The sequence below is a fragment of the Podarcis filfolensis genome (assembly GCF_964270895.1).
Source record: "Podarcis filfolensis genome assembly, chromosome: 1".
In the NCBI taxonomy this organism is placed as follows: domain Eukaryota; kingdom Metazoa; phylum Chordata; class Lepidosauria; order Squamata; family Lacertidae; genus Podarcis; species Podarcis filfolensis.
Genome location: NC_139604.1, coordinates 131,011,675 through 131,034,785, shown reverse-complemented (window position 1 = coordinate 131,034,785; position 23,111 = coordinate 131,011,675). Strand labels below are relative to the sequence as shown.

The 23,111-nt window shown below is 45.1% G+C and overlaps 2 protein-coding genes across 10 annotated transcripts in view; one reads left to right on the top strand and one right to left on the bottom strand.

Moving 5' to 3' along the window:
- LOC310765020 (uncharacterized protein) overlaps positions 1-23,111 on the bottom strand; it is a 183,275-nt gene that overhangs the window by 20,188 nt on the left and 139,976 nt on the right. The gene's annotated exons all lie outside the window — the stretch shown is intronic.
- CDKN3 (cyclin dependent kinase inhibitor 3) lies at positions 12,086-23,016 on the top strand. 9 transcript variants are annotated; one of them, XM_083620595.1, is made up of 8 exons: positions 12,086-12,191; positions 14,937-15,004; positions 17,400-17,452; positions 17,698-17,742; positions 18,447-18,669; positions 20,345-20,376; positions 21,612-21,712; positions 22,607-23,016. In XM_083620595.1, the coding sequence occupies exons 1-8, from the start codon at positions 12,168-12,170 to the stop codon at positions 22,691-22,693; spliced, it is 633 nt and encodes a 210-aa protein (XP_083476721.1). In that variant the 5' UTR covers positions 12,086-12,167; the 3' UTR covers positions 22,694-23,016. The 9 variants fall into 9 exon arrangements, with proteins under 9 accessions (XP_083476721.1, XP_083476720.1, XP_083476723.1 ...); XM_083620594.1 differs by having other exon boundaries at positions 12,088-12,191; positions 21,609-21,712; XM_083620591.1 differs by lacking the exon at positions 12,086-12,191 and adding an exon at positions 12,227-12,404.

Sequence of the window (23,111 nt, the reverse complement as noted above, 5' to 3'; positions counted from 1 at the left end):
ACGCTGGAAACCATGTTCCTTGTTGAAAGATGCGGTCCATGTATCTCTCTCGACTGCAGTCTCCAGACGGGAAATGTTTCATCCTAATCATCACACCCGAGGAAGGGAAGAACATGTGGCTGCCAGACCCGTTTTCTGCCCAAGGCCACATACTTTCCACTCATTCTCGTTCGATATCCAAAGCAGTATAGACGTAGACATCTTCTTCTTCTTTGGCGATCACTTGTAGCTGAGTAAGATTGTCTTCCATAAACACTGTTTTAGCAATAAGTCCGTAAGTGACTGTGGAGGCCAGTTCTGGATCCACACGTCCTTCCACAGTGGGGACATTGGTTTCTGGGCAGGAATTGATCACGGTGTGGATTTGCCAAGCGTACCTTCCTCTTAGCACCTTTCTCCTTTGCGTCCGGAATTCAAGCCTGCAACCTTGTCAGGATCGAACCTGCAACCTTGGAATTACCAGCACCAGCCTCTAACATAATCAATATTATCAACTGACTTTTTTTGGGGGGGTGTATGCATGTGTGTGTGTCAGGGGAAGAGGAGTGATGTAAATATAATGGTAATTATTGTTATTAGCTTCTTCTTCTTCTTTGGAGATCACTCGTAACCGAGTAAGATTGTCTTCCATAAACACGGTTTTAAATGTGAGTCTGTAAGTGACTGTGGAGGCCAATTCTGGATCCACACGTTCTTCCACAGTGGGGACATTGGTTTCTGGGTAGCGTTTGCCAAGCGTGCCTTCCTCTTAGCACGTCCTGAGTTCGAGTGTCTTCAAAGCCCATGACACCTTTGGTAAAGGCTGTTCTCCAGCTGGAGCGTTCGCAGGCCAGTGTTTCCCAGTTGTCGGTGTTTATACTACATTTTTTTCGTTTTGCCTTGAGAGTCTTTAAACCTCTTTTGTTGCCCGCCAGCATTACGCATTCCATTTTTAAGTTTGGAATAGAGTACAGTGGTACCTCGGGTTACATACACTTCAGGTTACAGACTCCGCTAACTCAGAAATAGTACCTCAGGTGAAGAACTTTGCTTCAGGAAGAGAACAGAAATCGTGCGGCGGCAGCACAGTGGCCGCGGGAGGTCCCATTAGCTAAAGTGGTGCTTCAGGTTAAGAACAGTTTCAGGTTAAGAACGGACCTCCGGAACGAATTAAGTACGTAACCAGAGGTACCACTGTAGTTGCTTTGGAAGACGATTATCAGGCATCCGCACAACATGACCAGTCCAACGAAGTTGATGTTGAAGAATCGTTGCTTCAACACTGGTGAATGTATACCAACACTGGTATACGTTTAAAGCGCTACGATGCCACTTCAAATGAGGCTTGCCCCCCCCCCAAGAATCCTGGGAACTGTTGCCTATTTTATCCAGAGCCCTTCGACTCAGTGCTGTCTTTAGCATATGCGCCGCCGGGGTGCAAAGATCTGCCCAGCGCCCCCAAATTTAGTTTAGCCCCCAAATTGGCCCCAAAAACGCAACATAATATTTTGATTTAAGAGTTAATTTCGCGTGCACGGCGCCGTTGTGAATGACCAGCGCCACCGCTGGCGCGGCACATCTTTGGCAAACGAGCACACAAAGTCAAAAGTCCTTTAGTGAAACTGTAGGTATACATTTCAGTAATACCTAGGTATATATGTATTTTGTTTCTCTAGCTTGATCAAAATTATTTAACAGGTAGATAGTTAAGAGCTTAGGTGGCTTCAGCAGCGGGCGCCTGGCGCCCCCCCAGAATTTGACACCCGGGTGCCCCGCACCCCTTGCACCCTCGGGTAAAGACGGCCCTAGTTTGACTGTTCTAAGGTTGGGGCACTTATATCAGCAGAGAGAGATTTCCTGTGAGGATTTCCACAGCCACAAAGGACGGAAGGCAGGCATTCGGAAGCTTTGCTGCCTCCGATTGTGGAGGGCAGTATTAAGTTGTGGGTGAACATATCAGACTACACAGCGATTCTTCAGACAGCTCTTGTTTATTCACAGGGCAGAACAGAACTGAACTGAAGGGTTCATTCAGCCTGCTTATATAGAGTTCCAGTACAACGTAACTGTAACAATTTTCTAAAACTATCCAATCACTGAATGTCACTTTCAATCACTTATTTGCATTACTATCTACAGTATCCCCCTGCTGGCCCAGGGTGAGAACTTCAATACATAACAGGCAGAGCATTGCCAGCCTGGCTAGTAGCCATTGATAGCCTTTCCTCCATGAATTTGATCCTCCAAAAGAGAATTTCAAACCAGGTCAGTGGCCTTCAGTGTCTCTTTCCGTGCAATCGCAACTTTTGCACCCCCGTTGTGAGAGTTTTGTGGTCTCCTTTCTCCGGCAGTTCGCTTTCCTTTCCACGTCATCCTGCATTTGCAGAGGGTTGGACTAGATGACCCCTTGGCCCCTTTCCAACCCGACAATTCTGTGATCCGGTGATCCTGCTACATTTCCCTCATTTAGCACCCGCACGGAAAGCTCCATGGCTGTCTCTTTTGGCAAAGTGCTAGGGGTCTCTCTTTCCTCAGCCATCCCACTGTAGGGGGATTAATTAGGAAGTGGCCCCTTAGCTATACAGTGGTACCTCGGGTTACATACGCTTCAGGTTACATACGCTTCAGGTTACAGACTCCACTAACCCAGAAATAGTGCTTCAGGTTAAGAACTTTGCTTCAGGATAAGAACAGAAATCGTGCTCCTGCGGCGCGGCGGCAGCAGGAGGCCCCATTAGCTAAAGTGGTGCTTCAGGTTAAGAACAGTTTCAGGTTAAGAACGGACCTCCGGAACGAATTAAGTACTTAACCTGAAGTACCACAGCATATATGGGACATGGGTGGCGCTGTGGGTTAAACCACAGAGCCTGGGACTTGCCGGTCAGAAGGTCGGCGGTTCGAATCCCTGGGACGGGGTGAGCTCCCGTTGCTCAGTCCCTGCTCCTGCCAACCTAGCAGTTCGAAAGCACAAAAGTGCAAGTAGATAAATAGGTACCGCTCCAGCGGGAAGGTAAACGGCGTTTCCGTGCGCTGCTCTGGTTCGCCAGAAGCGGCTTAGTCCTGCTGGCCACATGACCCGGAAGCTGTACGCCGGCTCCCTCGGCCAGTAAAGCGAGATGAGCGCCGCAACCCCAGAGTCGGCCACGACTGAACCTAAAGGTCAGGGGTCCCTTTACCTTTACCTTTACCACTGTATATATTTTTGGGGGGGCGGAACACTCCTCATAATACACCAGCAATGAGAAGAAGAATTAATATGGTGGAATTTCCCTGGGGAGTTTCCCCTGGGCCTGTCTTCTGTCATTGCAAAACCAGAGCCAAGCTTCAAGGGACAAGAGGCGTTTCGCTCATTAACGAAGAGGCTTCCTGGGTCTTTTGCCAGGAAAGTGACATAAAGCCGTTTCCCACTTCTTAGAAAGCTGTAAATGGAAGGAGGCCTTTTATCATGGCTGGCTTATTGTTTGCCGCTCTCTCCCTGTCCCTGTCTTCTTCTGCTTGGTGTCTGCCGAGTGAAAAGGGGCTGCGCAGTCTATGTGAGCGTGGTTTGAATGACACGGCACCCGGGAGGAAATGGTGGCAAAAGCTTAATTGCAATAACGTTAAACGAAGATCTGTCCCGCTTCCAGCATGAGCTGTGGAGAATGGAGTCGGGCACCATCTAGCGGGGTGTGCGCACACTCTTTTGGTCAAGGTTTTTCAGTAAAGCTCTCCAGGTATAGGAGAACTGTTTTGTTCTGGGTCAAGCCATTACTGGTGACTGGGTGTGCCCGCCGAGACCACATAACACCGGTCTTGAAAGACCTACATTGGCTCCCAGTACTTTTCCAACCACAATTCAAAGTGTTGGTGCTGACCTCTAAAGCCCTAAACGGCCTCGGTCCTGTATACCTGAAGGAGCGTCTCCACCCCATCGTTCTGCCCGGACGCTGAGGTCCAGCGCTGAGGGCCTTCTGGCGGTTCCCTCACTGCGAGAAGCAAAGCTACAGGGAACCAGGCAGAGGGCCTTCTCGGTGGTGGCGCCCGCCCTGTGGAACGCCCTCCCATCAGATGTCAAGGCAATAAACAACTACCTGACATTCAGAAGACATCTTAAGGCAGCCCTGTTCAGGGAAGTTTTTAATGTGTGGTATTTTAGTGTATTTTTGGTCTCTGTGGAAGCTGCCCAGTGTGGCTGGAGAAACCCAGCCAGATGGGTGGGGTACAAATAATAAATTATTATTATTATTATTATTATTATTATTATTATTATTATTCTAACTAGCTCAGTCAAGGGCTATGAGCCACTATGGCTTTGCTTTGTCTTCACAGTTGGAGACAGCGACACTTCTGAAAATCAGTTGCTGGAAACCACAGGAGGGGTGAGTTACTCTAGTGCAGGGGTCAGCACATTTACCGTGCCTCAGGCCGGTGTCTCCAGCGCCGATCGCGCGGTGGGCCGAAGGGCAGGGGAGCGCGTGCCCATACACATGCGCACACCCTATTTCTGGCACACTTCCGGGTCGGAGAAGCACCGGAAATAGCTTGTGCGCATGTGCACGGGCCTCCTCTGACCCGGATGTGCAGCAGAAATAACACTTGTGCATGCGCACAAGCGATTTCCGGTGCTCCTCTGACCCAGAAATGGGCAGCCGTGTAGCGCAGCGCCGGTAAGAGCAGGCGGCGGCAGCGGGCAGCAGGGGTCGCCGCGGTCCGGATAAACGAGTCCCTCAGGCCTTATCCGGCCCGCGGACCTTAGTTTGGGGACCCCTGTGCTCAGATCCTGCTTGCTGGTTTCCCACAGGCAACTGCTCAGCCACTGTGAGGACAGGATGCTGAACTAGATAGGCTATCCATCATTCTGCCCGAACACTGAGGTCCAGCTCCAAGGGCCTTCTGGTGGCTCCCTCCCTGCGAGAAGCAAAGCTACAGGGAACCAGGCAGAGGGTCTTCTCGGTGGTGGCGCCCGCCCTGTGGAACGCCCTCCCACCAGATGTCAAAGAGAACAACAACTACCAAACTTTTAGAAGACATCTAAAGGCAGCCCTGTTTAGGGAAGCTTTTAATGTTTAATAGGTTTTTATATTTTAGTGTTTTGTTGGAAGCCGCCCAGAGTGGCAGGGGGGACCCAGCCAGATGGGCGAGGTATAAATAATAAATTATTATTATTATTATTATTATTATTATTATTATTATTATTATTATTGGCAGAGGTGGAGGTAGCTGCTCCGGCAACTGGAGCGGCACACATGCTGTGCACCTGGGGGCAGCTAGCCACCACTGGGGCCGGGCTAGCTGCCTGCAGGGGCACCGGCCGTGGCAAGCGGTGATCATCCCAGGGGGTGCCAGCTGTGATGAGAGTCCCAGGGGGGTGCCGCCCGTGGCGAGTGGCGAGCGTCCCAGTGGGTGCCGCTTGCGGTGAGCATCCATGAGGGGGCAGTGTGGCAATGTCACACACACACACACAACCCAGGGATGACACTGGGGCAGACGGCACCCACCGCACCCCCCTTCCTCTGCCAGTGGCTATTAGCAGAAGGCTCGTCTTATGTTTTTAATCTGATGTTTTGCTAAGTCCCCCCCCCCCCAGGTTTTATTTGTGGCAGGGGGTGGGGGTTGTATCCTAGTGCTGGTTTTGACCTGTAAAGTCTTAAATGACTCAGGACCAAAGAAAGGTAAGAGTATTGGGGGGAAATCCACAATGAATTGAAAAAAATGTTTTATTTTTATTTTTTATTTTTTTAAACACAGCTATTTTATTATTAAAATAATTCAACATTAATACATACATATTACAAATATACAAACATACATTTCATACAGTCCTTAAAAATACTCATACATACCCACACTCAATCCCACAGATACTTCCTTTTTCCACCACCATGCCTCACTTTTAAAGTACTTCTCCAAAAAAAAAAAAAACCCACAAAAAACCAGAGTCCTTTTTGTTGGGGATAATGCAGACTGAAATTCCCAGGTGTCACAAAAAGTTATTTATGTATGCTACTACTGCGGCCCGTGTTTTGTTAGCCCCAAAATGGAAAACGAGCGAGGTCCCAACCAAAGAAGAATGGCAACTTAAGTTGACAGAATATGCGCAGCTTGCAGACTTAACATATGGAATAAGAGAGCGGGAAGGACATACGTTTAGAGAAGACTGGAAAATGTTTATTGAATATAAGGGGGGGAATTGTGCACACCTGACAACATTGGCAGCATTAAGATAAATTCAACAGTGTAAATAAGTTTAGATCGATGTAGTAATTGAATACTGAATGGTTTCGTTTTTGTAAAATATGCAGGGATTTATGATATGTAAAATGAACCATGGAAAGAGAAGAATGGAAGTCACTGATGTTATAAGGATGTTAAAATGAGTATTTTAAATTGCTAAACAGAAAATTTAATTTAAAAATTATTTTAAAAAGAAAAAATGACTCAGGACCACAATACTACAAGGACTCCTTTTCCCCTTACTAACCTACCTGGACTCTGTGTTCACCATCAGAGACCCTTCGTTGTGTGCCTCCTCCATGAGAGGTCCGGAGGGTGGCAACACAAGGACGGGGCCTTTTCTGTAGTGGCTCCCTGTTCATGGAATGCTCTCCCCAGGCAGGCTCAGCTGGCGCCTTCATTATATATCATTAGGCACCAGGCAAAAACATTCCTCTTCAACCAGACCTTGGGCTGATTAATATTGTTGTAGACATAGGATAAGCATAAAAGGTAAAGGGACCCCTGACCATTAGGTCCAGTCGTGGCCGACTCAGGGGTTGTGGCGCTCATCTCGCTTTATTGGCCGAGGGAGCCAGCGTACAGCTTCCGGGTCATGTGGCCAGCAGGACTAAGCCGCTTCTGGCAAACCAGAGCAGCGCACGGAAACACCATTTACCTTCCCGCCGAAGCGGTACCTATTTATCTACTTGCACAGGTGTGCTTTCAAACTGCTAGGTTGGCAGGAGTAGGATAAGCATAGAAATTAATAAATTCTGGGGCTGTGATTATTTCGGGCGGGCAGGGAGACATATAAGAATATTCTGCAGCTTTTAAATGCATTTGTGGAAAGGGAGAGTTTCTGTTTCTGTTTTAACTATTAACTTGTGTTTTTACCTTGTTTTTTATCCCGCGAAGCGCCCTGAGATCTTGTGAGGAAGGGTGGTGTAGAAGTCTAATGAATAATAATTATATTAAACAAATTATAATAATAGCCCAGCCTTTGGGATGAAGCATGCTTAGGAAAGTAAGAGAGTATTCTTCAATAGTGCAAATGGAAGCTGTATGATTCCACCAACCCACAAGAAAAGACAAACAGATTTTGGAACATACGATTTGTATTTGAAAAGGGGTCTAATGTCTCACCTGCTGATGAATGCACAAAGCCAGTGGGGTCCCTGTGAAGGTGGAAGAGCCATTACTGCAGATGACCTTGCTTGATAAGCATATCTGGGAATTAATCTGCTTGCAATTGTCTTCTCTGGGGCACCCCCTGCCCTCCCCCCCCCCAATCTCAGCCCTGGCTCTATATTTCCCTATGGCTCCAGGAAGAAGCAACCTAAGGCAGTAAAAGAGATTAAGATAAGAATGGGTCATGGTGACAGCAGGACTGGCAGAGTCAGCCTGGGGGAATGAAGATGCAGACTTGCCAACAGAAGGATCGGCCATCCTTTGGGATTTGGGGCTTGGGAATCAAAGCTGACATCAGAGGCAAGAAGGATGGAGAACAGGATTGTGAGCCACAAAGCAGAACCTGCCAGTGCCTTCTCTGAGCTTTCTTTACAACATGTCTTTTGTGCATTATTTGTGATCTCTCTGATATTTGCGGAGGGTATCATTTTAAAGCCTTTCTGTTTCCAAATACTTCACTCGTCTCTTCTCTGAAAATAACTTTGCACACAATTTTCAGCCCTGGGTTTAAGCACATTATAGCTCAACTATTTCAAACAGATTCTTAAAGCACGTGTCCTTAAAAACACTTCAGATCATCCTATCGTTTTTTTTGCTTCTCTTTCGCCTTCCCTCCCTCCCTTGGGTGGCCAGAATGGATGGTTTTTTCACTCCTTTCGGAAAAGTCTTGCAAACTGGGGAATCACATCCACAGCTCAAGTCGATTTTATGCTTGCTGACTTGAGATTATGGTATTGCTAACCATTTCGGTAGCCCAAACTATTTCCATTGGCAACGCAGGCGCCAAAGACACTTGAAGAGAGAGAGACTGCATGCAAGTTTTGTTGTTTTTTGGTTACTTTGAATTTACTGGTATGAGCTTTCGTGTGCATGCACACTTCTTCAGAAGTGTGCATGCACACGAAAGCTCATACCAAGAACTAACTTAGCTGGTCTTTAAGGTGCTACTGGAAGGAAAAAATTTTTTTTTTTTGTTTTGACTATGACAGACCAACACGGCTACCTATCTGTAATTTGAATTTACTGACATGCTCTGCATTTTGTATATTTGCATTTTCAATGTTCTCTCTTTGAATGTTTTGAATGTTTGCAGTAAGCTGCTATGGACACAACTAGTTCTGGAAAAACAGCATATAAGAAAAGCCAGTCAATCAATCAATCAATCAGTCAATCAAGTGTTTATACGCTAATGCTAGAAGCCTCTGAACCACCATTACTGGAGTGCTTGGTTTTAGAAGATGGCATTGATCTACAGAAACCACAAAACCCAGAACTGGACACAATATTCCAGGTGTGGCCTGACCAAGGCAGAATAGAGTGGTACTATTATTTCCCTTGATCTGAACACTAGACTTCAGTTGATGCAGCCTAGAATAACATTAGCCTTTTTTGCTGCTGCATCACACTGTGTCGCCCTGCTCCATCCACCATGTCAGAGAAATTCTCCCTCCATCCGCAGCAATTTTGGGTGAGATTTTGCCGATTCTGTGTGAGCAGAGAAAGACAGTCAAGATCATGGGTAGGCAAACTAAGGCCCGGGGGCCGAATCCGGCCCAATCGCCTTCTAAATCTGGCCTGTGGACGGTCCGGGAATCAGCGTGTCTTTACATGAGTAGAATGTGTCCTTTTATTTAAAATGCATCTCTGAGTTATTTGTGGGGCATAGGAATTCATTCATTATTTTTTACAAAATATAGTCCGGCCCCACACAAGGTGTGAGGGACAGTGGACAGGCTCCCTGCTAAAAAAAAGTTTGCTGACCCCTGGTCAAGATGATCAAGGGTCTGGAAACCAAGCCCTATGAGGAACAGTTGAGGGAGCTGGGTATGTTTAACCTGGGAAAAAAGAGACTGAGAGTAGATATGATATCCATCTTCCAATATCTCAAGGACTGTCCCATGGCTTGTTTTCTCCTGATCTGGAAGGTAGGACTCAAACCAATGGCTTCAACTGATTTTACAAGTTTTTTTAAAATAATTGCAACAGTTCTGAATTTGGATATGGGCTAAGGTGGTGTAGGGCAGGGCGATGTCTGGTTTTCAACATTGTGCTATATCACCAGCTCAATGTCGTGATATAAGCCCTAGGACCCACGTACCTACGGGTCCGCCTCTCTTGGTATGCCCCGCGGAGGACCTTAAGGTCCACAAATAACAACACTTTGGAGGTCCCAAGTCGCAAGGTGGTTAGATTGGTCTCAACTAGGGCCAGGGCCTTTTCAGTACTGGCCCCGATTTGGTGGAACGCTCTGTCACAAGAGACCAGGGTCCTGCGGGACTTGACATCTTTCTGCAGGGCCTGCAAGACAGAGCTGTTCTGCCTGGCCTTTGGTTTGGACTCAGTCTGACCCTTATGTTTCCCTCCCCTTTTGGATTTGATTTATGGGCTACTACTAAAATGAGGCTGCTTTTAAAATTGCATTTTAACCTTTATTTTAAATTGGATTTTTTCCCTATTATGTTTTTACTGTAATTTTACTGGTGTTCCCCGGCTCTGGCCCGGGAGGGCGGGGTATAAATAAAATTTATTATTATTATATTTATTATTCAAGTTGCAAGAAAGGGGACTAAACATACAGAAAAGCTTTCTGACAGGAAAGGCTGTTCGCCAGTCTCCCTCAAGAGGTAGTGGACTCTCCTTCCTTTGAGGTTTTAAAGCAGAAGTTTTTGGATGGCCATCTGTCCTGTATGCTTTAATAATAATAATAAACTTTAGCTGAGTTTCCTGCATGGCAGAGGGTTGGGCTAGATGACCGCTAGGGGTCCCTTCAAACTCTAAGATGCTATGATTCTAGTAACATTTTTTTAACAAAGGAGGAAACAAACAGGCTCATATAGGTATGTATAAACCATTCCAGTTTTTACACCCTGCTGTTCAAGTACATGATGTGCAAAAGCCTCACCGTGAGTGGTGCTTTATTGATCACATTATTTTGCAAGTGCATAATGTGATGCTAACAAACATATTTTTACAAAGGAGATTTTTAAAAGAGTGTTTTGCATTTATAAAGCAAGGGTGCCCTCTACTGCTGCAGTCGTGTTTTACTAAAACTCCCTTTTTTTTCCTCACAGTCCTATACCCACTTACAAGGGAAAAACAAAGATCATGGCCACTGGTCCCATCACCTCCTGGTAAATAGAAAGGGGAGAAATGGAGGCAGTGAGAGATTTTACTTTCTTGGGCTCCATGATCACTGCAGATGGTGACAGCAGTCGTGAAATTAAAAGACGCCTGCTTCTTGGGAGAAAAGCAATGACAAACCTAGACAGCATCTTAAAAAGCAGAGACATCACCTTGCCAACAAAGGTCCATACAGTAAAAGCTATGGTTTTCCCAGTAGTGATGTATGGAAGTGAGAGCTGGACCATAAAGAAGGCTGATCGCCGAAGAATGGATGCTTTTGAATTATGGTGCTGGAGGAGACTCTTGAGAGTCCCATGGACTGCAAGAAGATCCAACCTCTCCATTCTGAAGGAAATCAGCCCTGAGTGCTCACTGGAAGGACAGATCCTGAAGCTGAGGCTCCAAGACTTTGGCCCCCTCATGAGAAGAGAAGACTCCCTGGAAAAGACCCTGATGTTGGGAAAGATGGAGGGCACAAGGAGAAGGGGACGACAGAGGACGAGATGGTTGGACAGTGTTCTCAAAGCTACGAACATGAGTCTGACCAAACTGCGGGAGGCAGTGGAAGACAGGAGTGCCTGGCATGCTCTGGTCCAGGGGGTCACGAAAAGTCGGACACGACAAAACGATTAACAACAACAAGAAGCTCTGCTGAACTCAGCGAGACTGAAATATACTCAGAGTCGCAAAGTGATTTCATGCTCTTTATTCAGCTCATAGTGGTGAGGAGGAATGAATGAATGTCCCCTCAAAGTATCTGCTTTATATACATTATTTACACAATGGGCTGCACATGATTGGCTAATTCCGGAATTCTCCTGTAGGCCAATCAGGTTGTGAATTCACTTCTATCTGGAGCATGATTGGGTGGTTCCTGCCAACCAATCATACTGCTGCCTTGTTCTAGGACCAATCAGACTGCTGCATTCTGAATCCTATTGTTCTAGGACCAATCAGACTGCTGCCTTTTGGATCCTATTGTTCTAGGACCAATCAGACTGCTGCAGTTTGGATCCTATTCAACTCAGTACATAACAGAGACTTACATCTGAGTAGGCATGTATAGGGCTGTGTTGTCCATTGACAAAAGGAGGGGGAATAAATCCCTTCCTCCAAGGAATAAATCCCTTATTCATAAAAACGTGGAATTAACACAATGCCTTATTTATATTTTAGATCCTCTGTGCTAGCAAGGGACCTGAAACTGTCTCGTAAAATCATGTGCATTTCACAACAGTAACTGATTCTGCAACTGAATTATGAGAGATCATAGATAAATAATAATGAAATGTATCTTTTTAATTTTGATGGAATTTTAATGTGATGCTAGGACTACCTTTTAAACAACAAAAAAAATCACTGATACTTAATTTGAAAAACCGAAATTCATTGTGGATTTTAATTATGTGCTGTTATCTTTTCGTTTTTGGTTGTTTTATACTTGTAAACCGCTTTGAGTCAAGAGCAGGCGGGGGCGGGTTCTTCAAGGCCACTGTCCAATAAGAAGCGTCCTTCCAAGAAGCCTTAGCAAGGCCGGTGCTTTGTTTATTCCCCGCCGGCTGATAGGCCGCCGGCAAAGGGGCGGTAGAAAAAAGGGCCAATCCGCGTTCTCGGCTACGGCGCGAACTCTCTTTCGAAACCGTTGGCGGCCGGCGGCGGTTTGTTTGTTTCTTCGGCAGAGGATGGCGCGAGTCCGCGCAGCTGAGGTGAGGGGAGGCTGTATCCTAGCAACGCAGGAGAGCGGGAGGGGAACTGCCAATCCTGCGCCGTTTTCTGTATTTTGGGCGGGAAAAAGGGGCGTTGCCCCCGCCTCGTTCTCCTGTGAAGGACTGAGCGCGGGGCGAATGGGATCCCTTTCTTCTCAGCCTCTCCCCGCCTCCCCGTACCAATCTCGTTTTTCCACGCCGTTCGCTTTAAGGGTGCCTCTGAGCATGTGCAGAGTGAACTTACCTCAGCGTTACCCGGCACATTGGAAATTAAGGGGGATAGGGAGGGTAAAGAGACAGAAGGCAAAAATTATTCAGTGTTAATGCGCCCCTCACAGGCTTGTGGGACCTATATTTATATGTAATAAATAAATAGTGTGTGTGTATATTATTATTATAAATTATATATATATATATACACACACACACACACACACACACACACACACACATATATATATATATATAATTTATTTATTTATTACATTTGTCGGTCGCTTTATATTGTCCAAGGCGACCCAGAGTGATTTGCAAGTAAACAGTTTTTTTTTTAAATAAATTTTTATTGATTTTCCAACATATATTAAGACACAATACAACTAACAACACATAAACAAACAAACATATAAACACGTATAATTTCATAACCTCTTTTTCTTAAACCTTGTTTCAACGACTTCCCCATACCTCCCTTTTCTGCATCCCTGTTTTAAGCTTTTCCAGCAACCCCTAATTTCAATTACTTATAAGTCACTTTCTTTAATCCTTTTTCTCTTACCCAGTTATTTGTCACTGCAATTCTGTTTTACATTACCCATGACATTTTAGCACTCATTAATTTTGCAACAGTTCTTAAGATAAACTTTAAATTTCCTCCAATCTTCTTCCACCGTCTCTTTCCCTTGGTCGCGGATTCTGCCAGTATTTGCAAGTAAACAGTTAAACAAAAACCCGCGTAAGGAACCTAAAAAAAACCCAAGTTGGGGATGCATTAAAAGCACTCTACCCAATTTATAAGATTGTAGCTCCCACAAATTATTGGCGCTTCTAGGAAAGCAGAAACTAAGGGGGGTGCCCAAGGCATGACCTCCAGGAGGATGGTGGCAAAAAAAACCAAAACAAAAACCCTTTGGGTAAAGGGATTTATTTCTGCTATAACCATTTCTGCGGGAACTGCTATTACTGTATTATTAATTGTTATTATTGCAGCATTTTCTATTGTGCTCTTGGGTAGAATTCTCCAGGGAGGTTTACATGTAAAAGAGCAAACCTACAAATAAACAATTAAAGCATTTAATATTAAAGTCAGGGTTGGGGTAGTTATATGAAATGCATGATACAGTATACAGGTGTTCAGTTTTATATATCATTAACACAATCCACTCCATGCCTTCAACACAGATTTATGGCTCGTGCAGGAGGAATAATATGGGGAAATACTCAAACCCCAATAATAATAATAATAATAATAATAATAATAATAATATAAAGCATACAAAGGTGGAAACTGGAAGACCCAAGAGCTTTATTACTTTCAAGGTGAGGGGAAGTGATCTAGCGAAAGCTGGCAGGATAGCTTATTCCATGCTCTTAACCCCATCATCCATTAATTAGCCTTAAGCATGTTGGTTATATGAGGCTGGATATATCCCACAGCTCTTGCCTTCCCAGCCCTTCGTGGCCTCGTCTCTCCGCTCTTATATCCCATTGCAACGCCACCAATTACATTTGGAGGATGGCCACTTACGCAACGCCAAGGGCACGCGTAACATTTGCACATGGCCATTTAAATGTACAGTTGCAACATCTGAAAGTCAACAGTGTAATTAAATGGAGAAACTGTAACCTTTTATCCTAGTGGGGGTAAACTGGGTGAGTGACCCAAGGAACCTGTTTGTTCTGCTGTCCATCTGTCTGCAACTTCAAGGCACATGGTGATCTTCCTTCTTAGAGTTCTTTATCTTTACCAGGCATGGCCAAACTTGGCCCTCCAGCTGTTTTGGGACTGCAATTCCCATCATCTCTGACCAGTGGTCCTATTAGCTAGGGATGATGGGAGTTGTAGTCCCAAAACAGCTGGAGGGCCAAGTTTGGCCATGCCTGCTTTAAACAAAACAGCACTTCATATATCATTATTATTATGACTTAAATTTCTTAATTGCTTTAGCCCAGAGCAACCCAAAGTAACTTACAACCAAGCAGGCAATAAACCCCACATAGATACATTAAAACCAATATATAGGACAGTCCTCTTTACAGTAGACCCCATGGCCACCCTAAATCTTTGCTCCATCACCCTCTGACGCCTAAAGATCTCCTGCTCCCTGAAACGACTCTACCCCTTTCCCCCTGCTGCTCAATGGGCCTGGACCTGCCTCACCCATCGCCCTGTGATGACACTGGGTCCTTATTTTCAGCTTAAATGCTGGAGGACATGTCACTAATCTAAATGTCACAATAAAGGTAGATATGTAAAAAAAAAAAAAAACACCACCACAATTCTGCTCAAGGCACTTAGAAACACCAGCAGCTGGACAGGTTGCAATTCTAATTTTAGTGGATGGCAGCCAGTTATCTGTAGCCTTTCATGACACATTTCCTGGCCAGCCAGAATGAACAATAGTCATGAAGCAGCTATACAGGTATCGACCATTTATTAGACGTGAGCGAAGGAGAAGTTGATTTGTACCCCGAGGTGTCGTGTGTGCAGTAAGTGGGCTGATGTTGTAAAATCTTGCAATGCAGGCAAACGAGTTTGACTCATCAGACGAAGAACCCTCGGAGGAAGAACAGGTACCCTTTCAAGTATCCTGGTAGGTCCAAATTTCCTCAGGGGATCCCTTCCAGAATTCCTTTGGAGCAGCTTAGTATTCTCGCCACTAGCCACGTTTCATAGCTTTCTTAATTTTCTTCATATGGTGTGTTAGGGGAGGGATAGCTGCGCTCATTATGGGACGCGGGTGGCGCTGTGGGTTAAACCACAGCGCCTAGGACTTGCAGATCAGAAGGTCAGTGGTTCGAATCCCCGCGACGGGGTGAGCTCCCGTTGCTCGGTCCCAGCTCCTGCCAACCTAGCAGTTCGAAAGCACGTCAAAGTACAAGTAGATAAATAGGTACCACTCCGGCAGGAAGGTAAACGGCATTTCCGTGCGCTGCTCTGGTTCGCCAGAAGCAGCTTAGTCATGCTGGCCACATGACCTGGAAACTGGACGCCGGCTCCCTCAGCCAATAAAGTGAGATGAGCGCCGCAATCCCAGAGTCGGTCACAACTGGACCTAATGGTCAGGGGTCCCTTTACCTTTACCTTAGTTGTGCTCATTCTGGGGCAGTTTGTCCACCTTTGGTCCCCTGCACCTTTCACTCAGCTCTCGCCTGTAGCTCCTGGAAACTGTCCGTATGAGACAGCGGCCACACCTTGGGAACAACTTCATCTGGCTAGCTAAACCAGGTGACGGTAGCCAATGGGTCTCACACCCACGGTGAGTTAGGGACTTGCCCTGCATGTGAAGACAGGCTCTGGCAGATTGAGCGGACGAGACCAGGAGTGGGTTTCTGCACATGCTGCAGAGGGAAGTGAGGGTCAGGTGGGGTTCATTAATCTGTGAAAGTAGCCCATGTAAGAGAAGGAAAACACTGGTCCTAAACCTCGGCTGCCTTATGGGATATCTTCGGGAGAAGAAAAGGCTAAGGAGTAGACCCTACACAAACCCGGAGTGGAGTCCCCAGGAAACCTTGTACGCCTCCTTCCAGCAACTCCTGCAGCCAAGCTGGTGCCAAACATTTTGCTCTGTTTTCCTTTGGACCACATCAGTGAGCCTGGGGTGTGTGTCTTGTTGTCTGGGCAACTCAGGACCTCCATACATACCTGAAGGAGCATCTCCACCCCCATCGTTCAGCCCAGACACTGAGATCCAGTGCCTTCTGGCCTTCTGGCAGTTCCCTCATTGCGAGAAGTGAAGATACAGGGAACCAGACAGAGGGCCTTCTCGGTAGTGTCGCCCACCCTGTGGAACACCCTCCCTTCAGATGTGAAGGAAATAAGCAGCTATCCTATCTTTAAAAGACATCTGAAGGCAGCCCTGTTTAGGGAAGTTTTATAACCATCCAAAGCATACTTTACATTTCTCCTTTTGGCTGCAGAGATTTGTAACAGAAAAGAAAATCAAGAAAACTGCAGTAGTACGCCATCAATTGGTTTACTGGAAATCAGTTATACCCTTGGATTGTAAGGGGAGCTTCCCTTCTTTTAAGCTATTCAGTAGTATAGGCAGTACCCCAGAGGTTACCCACAGTTCACCTGGGTGGCTGCACAAAGTTCTCCCACTTCCAAAATTATTTCACACTAATTGATCAGCCACAACCTTGTAATTTCCAGATTGTGTTAAACATATCTTCTTATATACCCCTATGTTTTGCAACTTGAATGTCCCTCCACAGGTGAGGATCATAAATTCTTTCACTGTCTAACCATCTGAAGAATCTCTGAGGGCCTTTCCAGACTAGTCTTTTTTTTATTGTGGGTGTGTTCTGCAACATGTACTTTGCACAATAATAATGCATGGGGTGGTTGTATTACTCTGCTTGTTCTGTGGTGCTTCCTCAGTTTGTTGTTGGCACTCATCTGTCTCGGGAGACAATGGAGGAGTGCGCCTTTGAGGGTGAAGTCAAATGGTTGGAGAGTTACAGCACCTGCTGTGGCTGTAGAGACTGATGCGGGAGAGACATGTTTTGTCGCAGCTGGGGCAGAGGAAGGCAGCCGATTGCACTGCTGCAGATGCACCATGGCTTTTTTTCTCACAGCATTACTCCCTGCAGTCATTCCTCCTCTTGTCAACCTGCCTTCCCCAATCCTTCCACATTATTGCACAACAATACCGGGACAAAGATCAGCTAAAACTTCTGGGATATAAAACGTTACAGGTTTTCAGCAGGATGTTGTGTGATAGGCTGGAAATGAAGCGGTGTGACTGTCCCCAGAACTGTTGCCGGCTCAAACAGTGTTGAAAATGGGGTCACATGTAACCACCCCGATAGCGTCATGAGCACAAACTATGCATGTGCAATGAAAAGGACATCTAGAGAAGTTGTGAGCTAGATTTGAAACTCCTGCCGACGATGTAGCAGACCTGTAGTTGTAAAGAGAGCTTGCTGATTGCAAATTTAAATGCCATTGTAAAGGTTTTTAACTTTCTTTCTTGCTTTCTGTAGGTTAGCCCTATCACCAACCTATTCCCAATTTCTGGGAATTTGCTCACTACCAGGTATGCAATAACAGCTTAAAAACTTATTTAAAAGCTCATTCATTTGATGGGGGGGGAAATCTTAACTTACCCCACCCCACATTAATCTGCCTATGTCACTACATGTGAAGTAAAATGAAACATAACTGAATAAGGTGGCCTGTTGGTGGTAAATAGACATAGATGCCTTGTATTTAGCAAATACTTGTTATATTTCTAGCAGTACTTGATATGTTCTTTCATGCATCAACACTGCATCATTTTAGGTTGCCGATTCAAAAGTATTAGAAGAAGCCTTCAGAAAGATATAGGTAATTATATATCAGTGCCCTGGGGATCTTTCAGCCTTCCTTCAATGCCTGGTTGCTCCAAGTTTCCCATTTCTTATGACTTGCAACTGGCATAGGATTCTGGGATAAGCACTTTTGGTGTTCTTATTTTTCCTTATTCCCTTCTTTGTGTAACATCTTTCCTGATAAAGGGTTCCAGAAGAGACATTTCCTCTTCCCTCTCACTTGAGAGAATAGCTCTTAAGATGGCATTTGCCACCTGCAGTTTGTATAACGTTATTGCTTTAAGAATGATTTAAGATTTTTTAATGAATTGTTTTTACATTTTAATTTTAAAAATTACAATTAAAAAATGATTTAAGCATTTTAAGAATTTAGTGTCTAATTGGGGACACCTTTTTATTGATCATTTTTTTAAAAATTAGTTAATAAATTATTAAATGTTGCTGCTCTCCTTGGAACATTTATTTTCCTTGTATCCTGAGCAGAGCACTAATTCCACCCTGCCAGAGTATCAAATTCCAGGGCAGTGCTGCAATTTCAGTTGCTAAAATTAGGCGAGCTTTATTAGGCGAGCAACCGTGGTTTGCCTAATAATCAGGTCATGGAACACACAAATTCCGTGTTGTAAAGTCAATTTGAATTGTTTTCTGAGTTAGGATTCACAAGGCTTTTATGGCTTCGTGTAGCATTTTAACAAGGCGAACAGCTTCGTTCCTTTGCAGATGAACTGAAGAGCTACGGGGTGCAGGATGTCTTTGTCCTCTGTACCAGAGGAGAGCTTGCAAAGTACCGTGTCCCACACCTCCTAGAGGCATATCAGAGCCAAGGGATTGCTGTGCACCATCACCCTATACCTGATGGAGACACTCCAGACATAGCCAAATGCTGCCTGATTCTAAAGGAACTGAGGAGCTGCCTCGAAGGCGACCGGAAAACCTTAATACAGTGAGTTACAGTGCGCCATATCTTTTGTCCTCTCTCCACAAGTAAAGATGGTCACAACCTGCATACATCCACCTTAGTTTCCTGCTAACACCAGCTTCTGCCACCCCCTTGAATGTTGCCACCATTCCCGTGTAGGTAGGACAAAATAAAATGCAGATGTGCCGCATCCTAGAGAATCTTCCTAAATCAAGAAAATCCTACAACTGAATGCTTTAGGGCATGAGTAGGCAAACTAAGGCCCGGGGGCCGGATCCGGCCCAATCGCCTTCTAAATCCGGCCCATGGATGGTCCAGGAATCAGCATGTTTTTACATGAGTAGAATGTGTGCTTTCATTTAAAATACATCTCTGGGTTAGTTATGGGGCATAGGAATTCGTTTAAAAAAAAATATTGTCTGGCCCCCCACAAGGTCTGACGTGCAGTGGACTGGCCCCCTGCTGAAAAAGTTTGCTGACCCCTGCTTTAGGGAAAAGTGCAAGAAGAATTCTCAGGGACGATTCACACCCTGGCCAGCACCTCTTTAATCTTCTACCCTCGGGCAGGAGATATAGAAGTATAATCAGTCGTACCAACAGGCTAAAAAACAGTTTCTATCCATGGGCTGTTAGGCTGCTGAACAGAAAATAATATAGTGCAACTGACTTTCGGGGTTGGTGTGTTGTGCGACAAGCACACAGAGTACAATGAGATTGAGTGGGGGGGGAGGCTCAGTTAATTTCATAGTATACAGGTTGTACATTGACAATAAAGATATTATTATTATTATTATTATTATTATTATTATTATTATTATTATTAGCAGTGAGCTTGTGAAGTCAGGATGAGAAGGAAGATGTGTGCCATTCCCAAGATTTGATTTTAGACTTTTAGTAATTATATTTTATCCTGCCTTTGCTCTAAGAAGCTTCTTCTTCTTCTTCTTCTTCTTCTTCTTTGGTGAAATCCAGCATCGCCTGAGCTCTGCGAGTGCGTCTTTCTCCCGATTGAAATGCAGAGTGTAAGAAGCTTAAAGGCAGCATTCAAAAGATTTCCAGCACTCTCCCATGCGGCACCCAGATTCGCTTAGCTTAAAAAAATGGTGCCACAGAGAAGCTTCTGTCCTATGCAACAATAAGGGTTCATTATAAGAAAACTGGAGAGCCCTTATACACAGTCATCGTAGGCTAGGTTTTTGAAGGGAAGCTCAAGAAACACAGAGCTACACGGAGCCCTGAACAAGCCTATGTCAGGGCAGCTTTCCCAACCTGACACTGATGAAAGTCAAATGCCCAAACATCTGAACTGTACCAGCTTTGGGGTGGCTGTGTTAAGGATATTGCCTCTCAATATCAGATTGGAAACCTTTTTCTGGAACAAGACTGGTTCGTTGTGACTCTTGATACTACCACAATGTACAGTGGTACCTCGGGTTAAGTACTTAATTCGTTCCGGAGGTCCGTTCTTAACCTGAAACTGTTCTTATCCTGAAGTACCACTTTAGCTAATGGGGCCTCCTGTTGCTGCTGCGCCGCCGGAGCACGATTTCTGTTCTCATCCTGAAGCAAAGTTCTTAACCTGAAGCACTATTTCTGGGTTAGCGGAGTCTGTAACCTGAAGCGTATGTAACCCGAGGTACCACTGTACTTGTTCTGTTTTTGAAAAAAAAATGCCCAATCCTTTTTTTCCCACTTTCAGCTGTTATGGAGGGCTTGGAAGATCCTGTCTCAGTAAGTAAATACTTTTTCTAAAAGCATTAATTAGTTTAATATTGGCATTTTCCTGCATAAATCCATCTGATCGTGAACCTATATCCTCTAGTATGTTACGCAATTTTCTCCACCAGTAGTCTCAGACTCATCTTTGCAGATGTAAAAGGCTCTTTCACAGCTGAGTTGGAGGAATTCTCCATGCCTTCTACTCCCTAGGTATAACAACAACTCTGGAAGAAGAGCATCACTAGCAGAGCACAAATTTTCCCCCCGCAAGTTGCGAGAACTATTAATCTTTTATTTTGATTACTGAGGTGCCCATGAAAAGCCAAGATGGGCAATAAAAACTTCCTTGCAAGACCTGTGTCATGGTGAACAGTATGAGATTGGAGCTAGAAGTCCTTGCTTTAAAGCTCAAAGATTGTTGTGGCACCTGAACTACTCACAGATGTATTATGGCAGAAGCTTTCATGAACAGTTATTCTCAGCTCGCAGGTTATATACCCATTGGTGACAAAGGTCATGAAATGCAGAAGGCATAATATGATATTTCTGCGCTGTCCTGCAGCTCAGCTGTGACTTCCCTGGGGTTCCTTAAGCAAGCCACTCTCTTAGCTTCAGCCTCAACAAGTGTAATGAATGCGTCACAAGAAAATGTGCTCTGAGCATGTGCAGCAGGAATGGAGAACTGACAGCTCTCCAGATGTTGGGACTACAACTCCCTCCATTCCTAACCATTGGCCACATCTGGACAGCCAGATGTTGCTCACCCTTCACATGCAGCATAATCCCTGGCATATATAATCGGAAGTAATCTCCCCTGAGTTCACTTGGACTTACTCCCAGGTAAATGCATATAGGATTTGCAATCTTAAAACATATTAATGTGAAGTTACAGGGAACCAGGCAGAGGGCGCCTGCCATGTGGAATGCCCTCCCATCAGATGAAAAGGAGATAAACAACTACATGACTATTAGAAGACATCTGAAGGCAGCCCTGTATAAGGAAGTTTAAAACATTTGATGTCTCACTGTGTTTTTATATTTTGGATGCTGCCCAGAGTGGCTGGGGCAACCCAGGCAGATGGGCATGGTACAAATTATAACATCATCATCATCATCATTACTGTTACTATTACTACTACTACTATTATTATTATTATTCACTCAGGTTCTGCCTCCTCACTAAATACAACTGGTTTCCTTAAGCAGAAAATCTCTTGGGTTTTTTCTTTCTCTTTTTTTTACAGTAGCAGCTTGTCTCCTGCTTCAGATATCGGACACAATAGGCCCACAGCAGGCCATAGGCAGCCTGCGAGACTTGAGAGGTTCAGGAGCTATACAAACCATAAAGGTATGAGGGAAGGCCATGATGAGCGGGCTTGGTAACGGGAGGGCAAGTTAAAGGGCAACAGCTGACTAAAGGCAGTGTTTTGTTTGGCACTGAAAACCTTTCCTGGCTTTCTGAGAGTTAAAGCAGGATATCAGTGCTGCTGGTGTCAGTATCCGTAATTCACCTTTTCTGCTCTTGACCACAAGGCCATACCAGAATCCTGCACTGCCCTTACAGAAAACAGGCTTTCTAGACACAAGACAAGCGCAAGTGTGGATAAGCCCTGAATATTTACAGAACATAATTATTATTATTGGGTGGAATTCAACATTGTGCTTTTCCAGTCATTCCATCTGTGCAAGCCTTGCAGCTTCCCAGATGAAACAACCCCCCCTTTCCTATCCTCCCCCATGTGCTGTTCTGTGGGATGTTCTCTGGACCCCCTTGAAGCCAATTTCAGGGGCAGAGGGCGGGAAATCCCTGTTGCACAAGTGGAAGTCCTTGCACCAGGCTTCTGCTGATGGTGCTGGTTTAGTGAATCCTACCCAGCATCTCCCGTTGTCCTCTTATTCAGGGAGCTTGCCATTTAATGGACTGCAAAAAATCAAGGACATATGAGCAGATTAGGAGGATCCTGGACCTGGTCTCTCTAAGCAAGTTCAGCAGGGAGGGAGGAGAAAATGAAAGAGACTCTAGGAACCTGCACTCCCAACAGACAACACTTTGTAGAACCTGAGAAAGGAAGGGGATCTGCTTGACAGCTAAAAAGTGGATTGGTCGGGAGTCAGGAGTACTTCCTTTGGGCTTTCAGAAATCTGTTCTCACAACCACCTTTCACAACTGTCCTCTACTCATTTTAGCATCTGTGATTAGAGAACAGGTGCTGCAGCTTATCCACCCTGCTTTCCCTTGCAGCAATACAACTACCTGCATGATTTTCAAGAGACTCTGGCTGTCCATCTAGCAACAGAAGGTGCAACAGCAAGATCAGTATCACGATAAACAGCTGCAGTGGAACTGAGCTGCTTCTTACATGACCATGCTGCAATTGCCTTTGCTTGGTGCATGCAGGTGAAAACGCACCTGTCTCCAACGTCTCATTGGAACTTAATTAGTCAAGTTATCCTGGCACTACCTCCCTGGCAAGCTGTCTGATGCAAAATACAACAAATATAAGCTGTGAGGGTTCTCTGTGAGCAAGAGCAATACTGTAAAGTTTTCACAGCATAAATTCACGTTTTAAAGGGTAGATTTGTCGATGGATTCCTGAAACGTAACATTCTCAATTTGTGGTTGAATTCACAATAAATATGATTAGTTTCAAACCTTCTGTTCATATTTTTAACTCTCCATCCCACGTCTTGTTTTCTGTGCTTTGGTGGGACATGTTTGTTCTCTGTTCTTGCATCTCCCTGGTTTG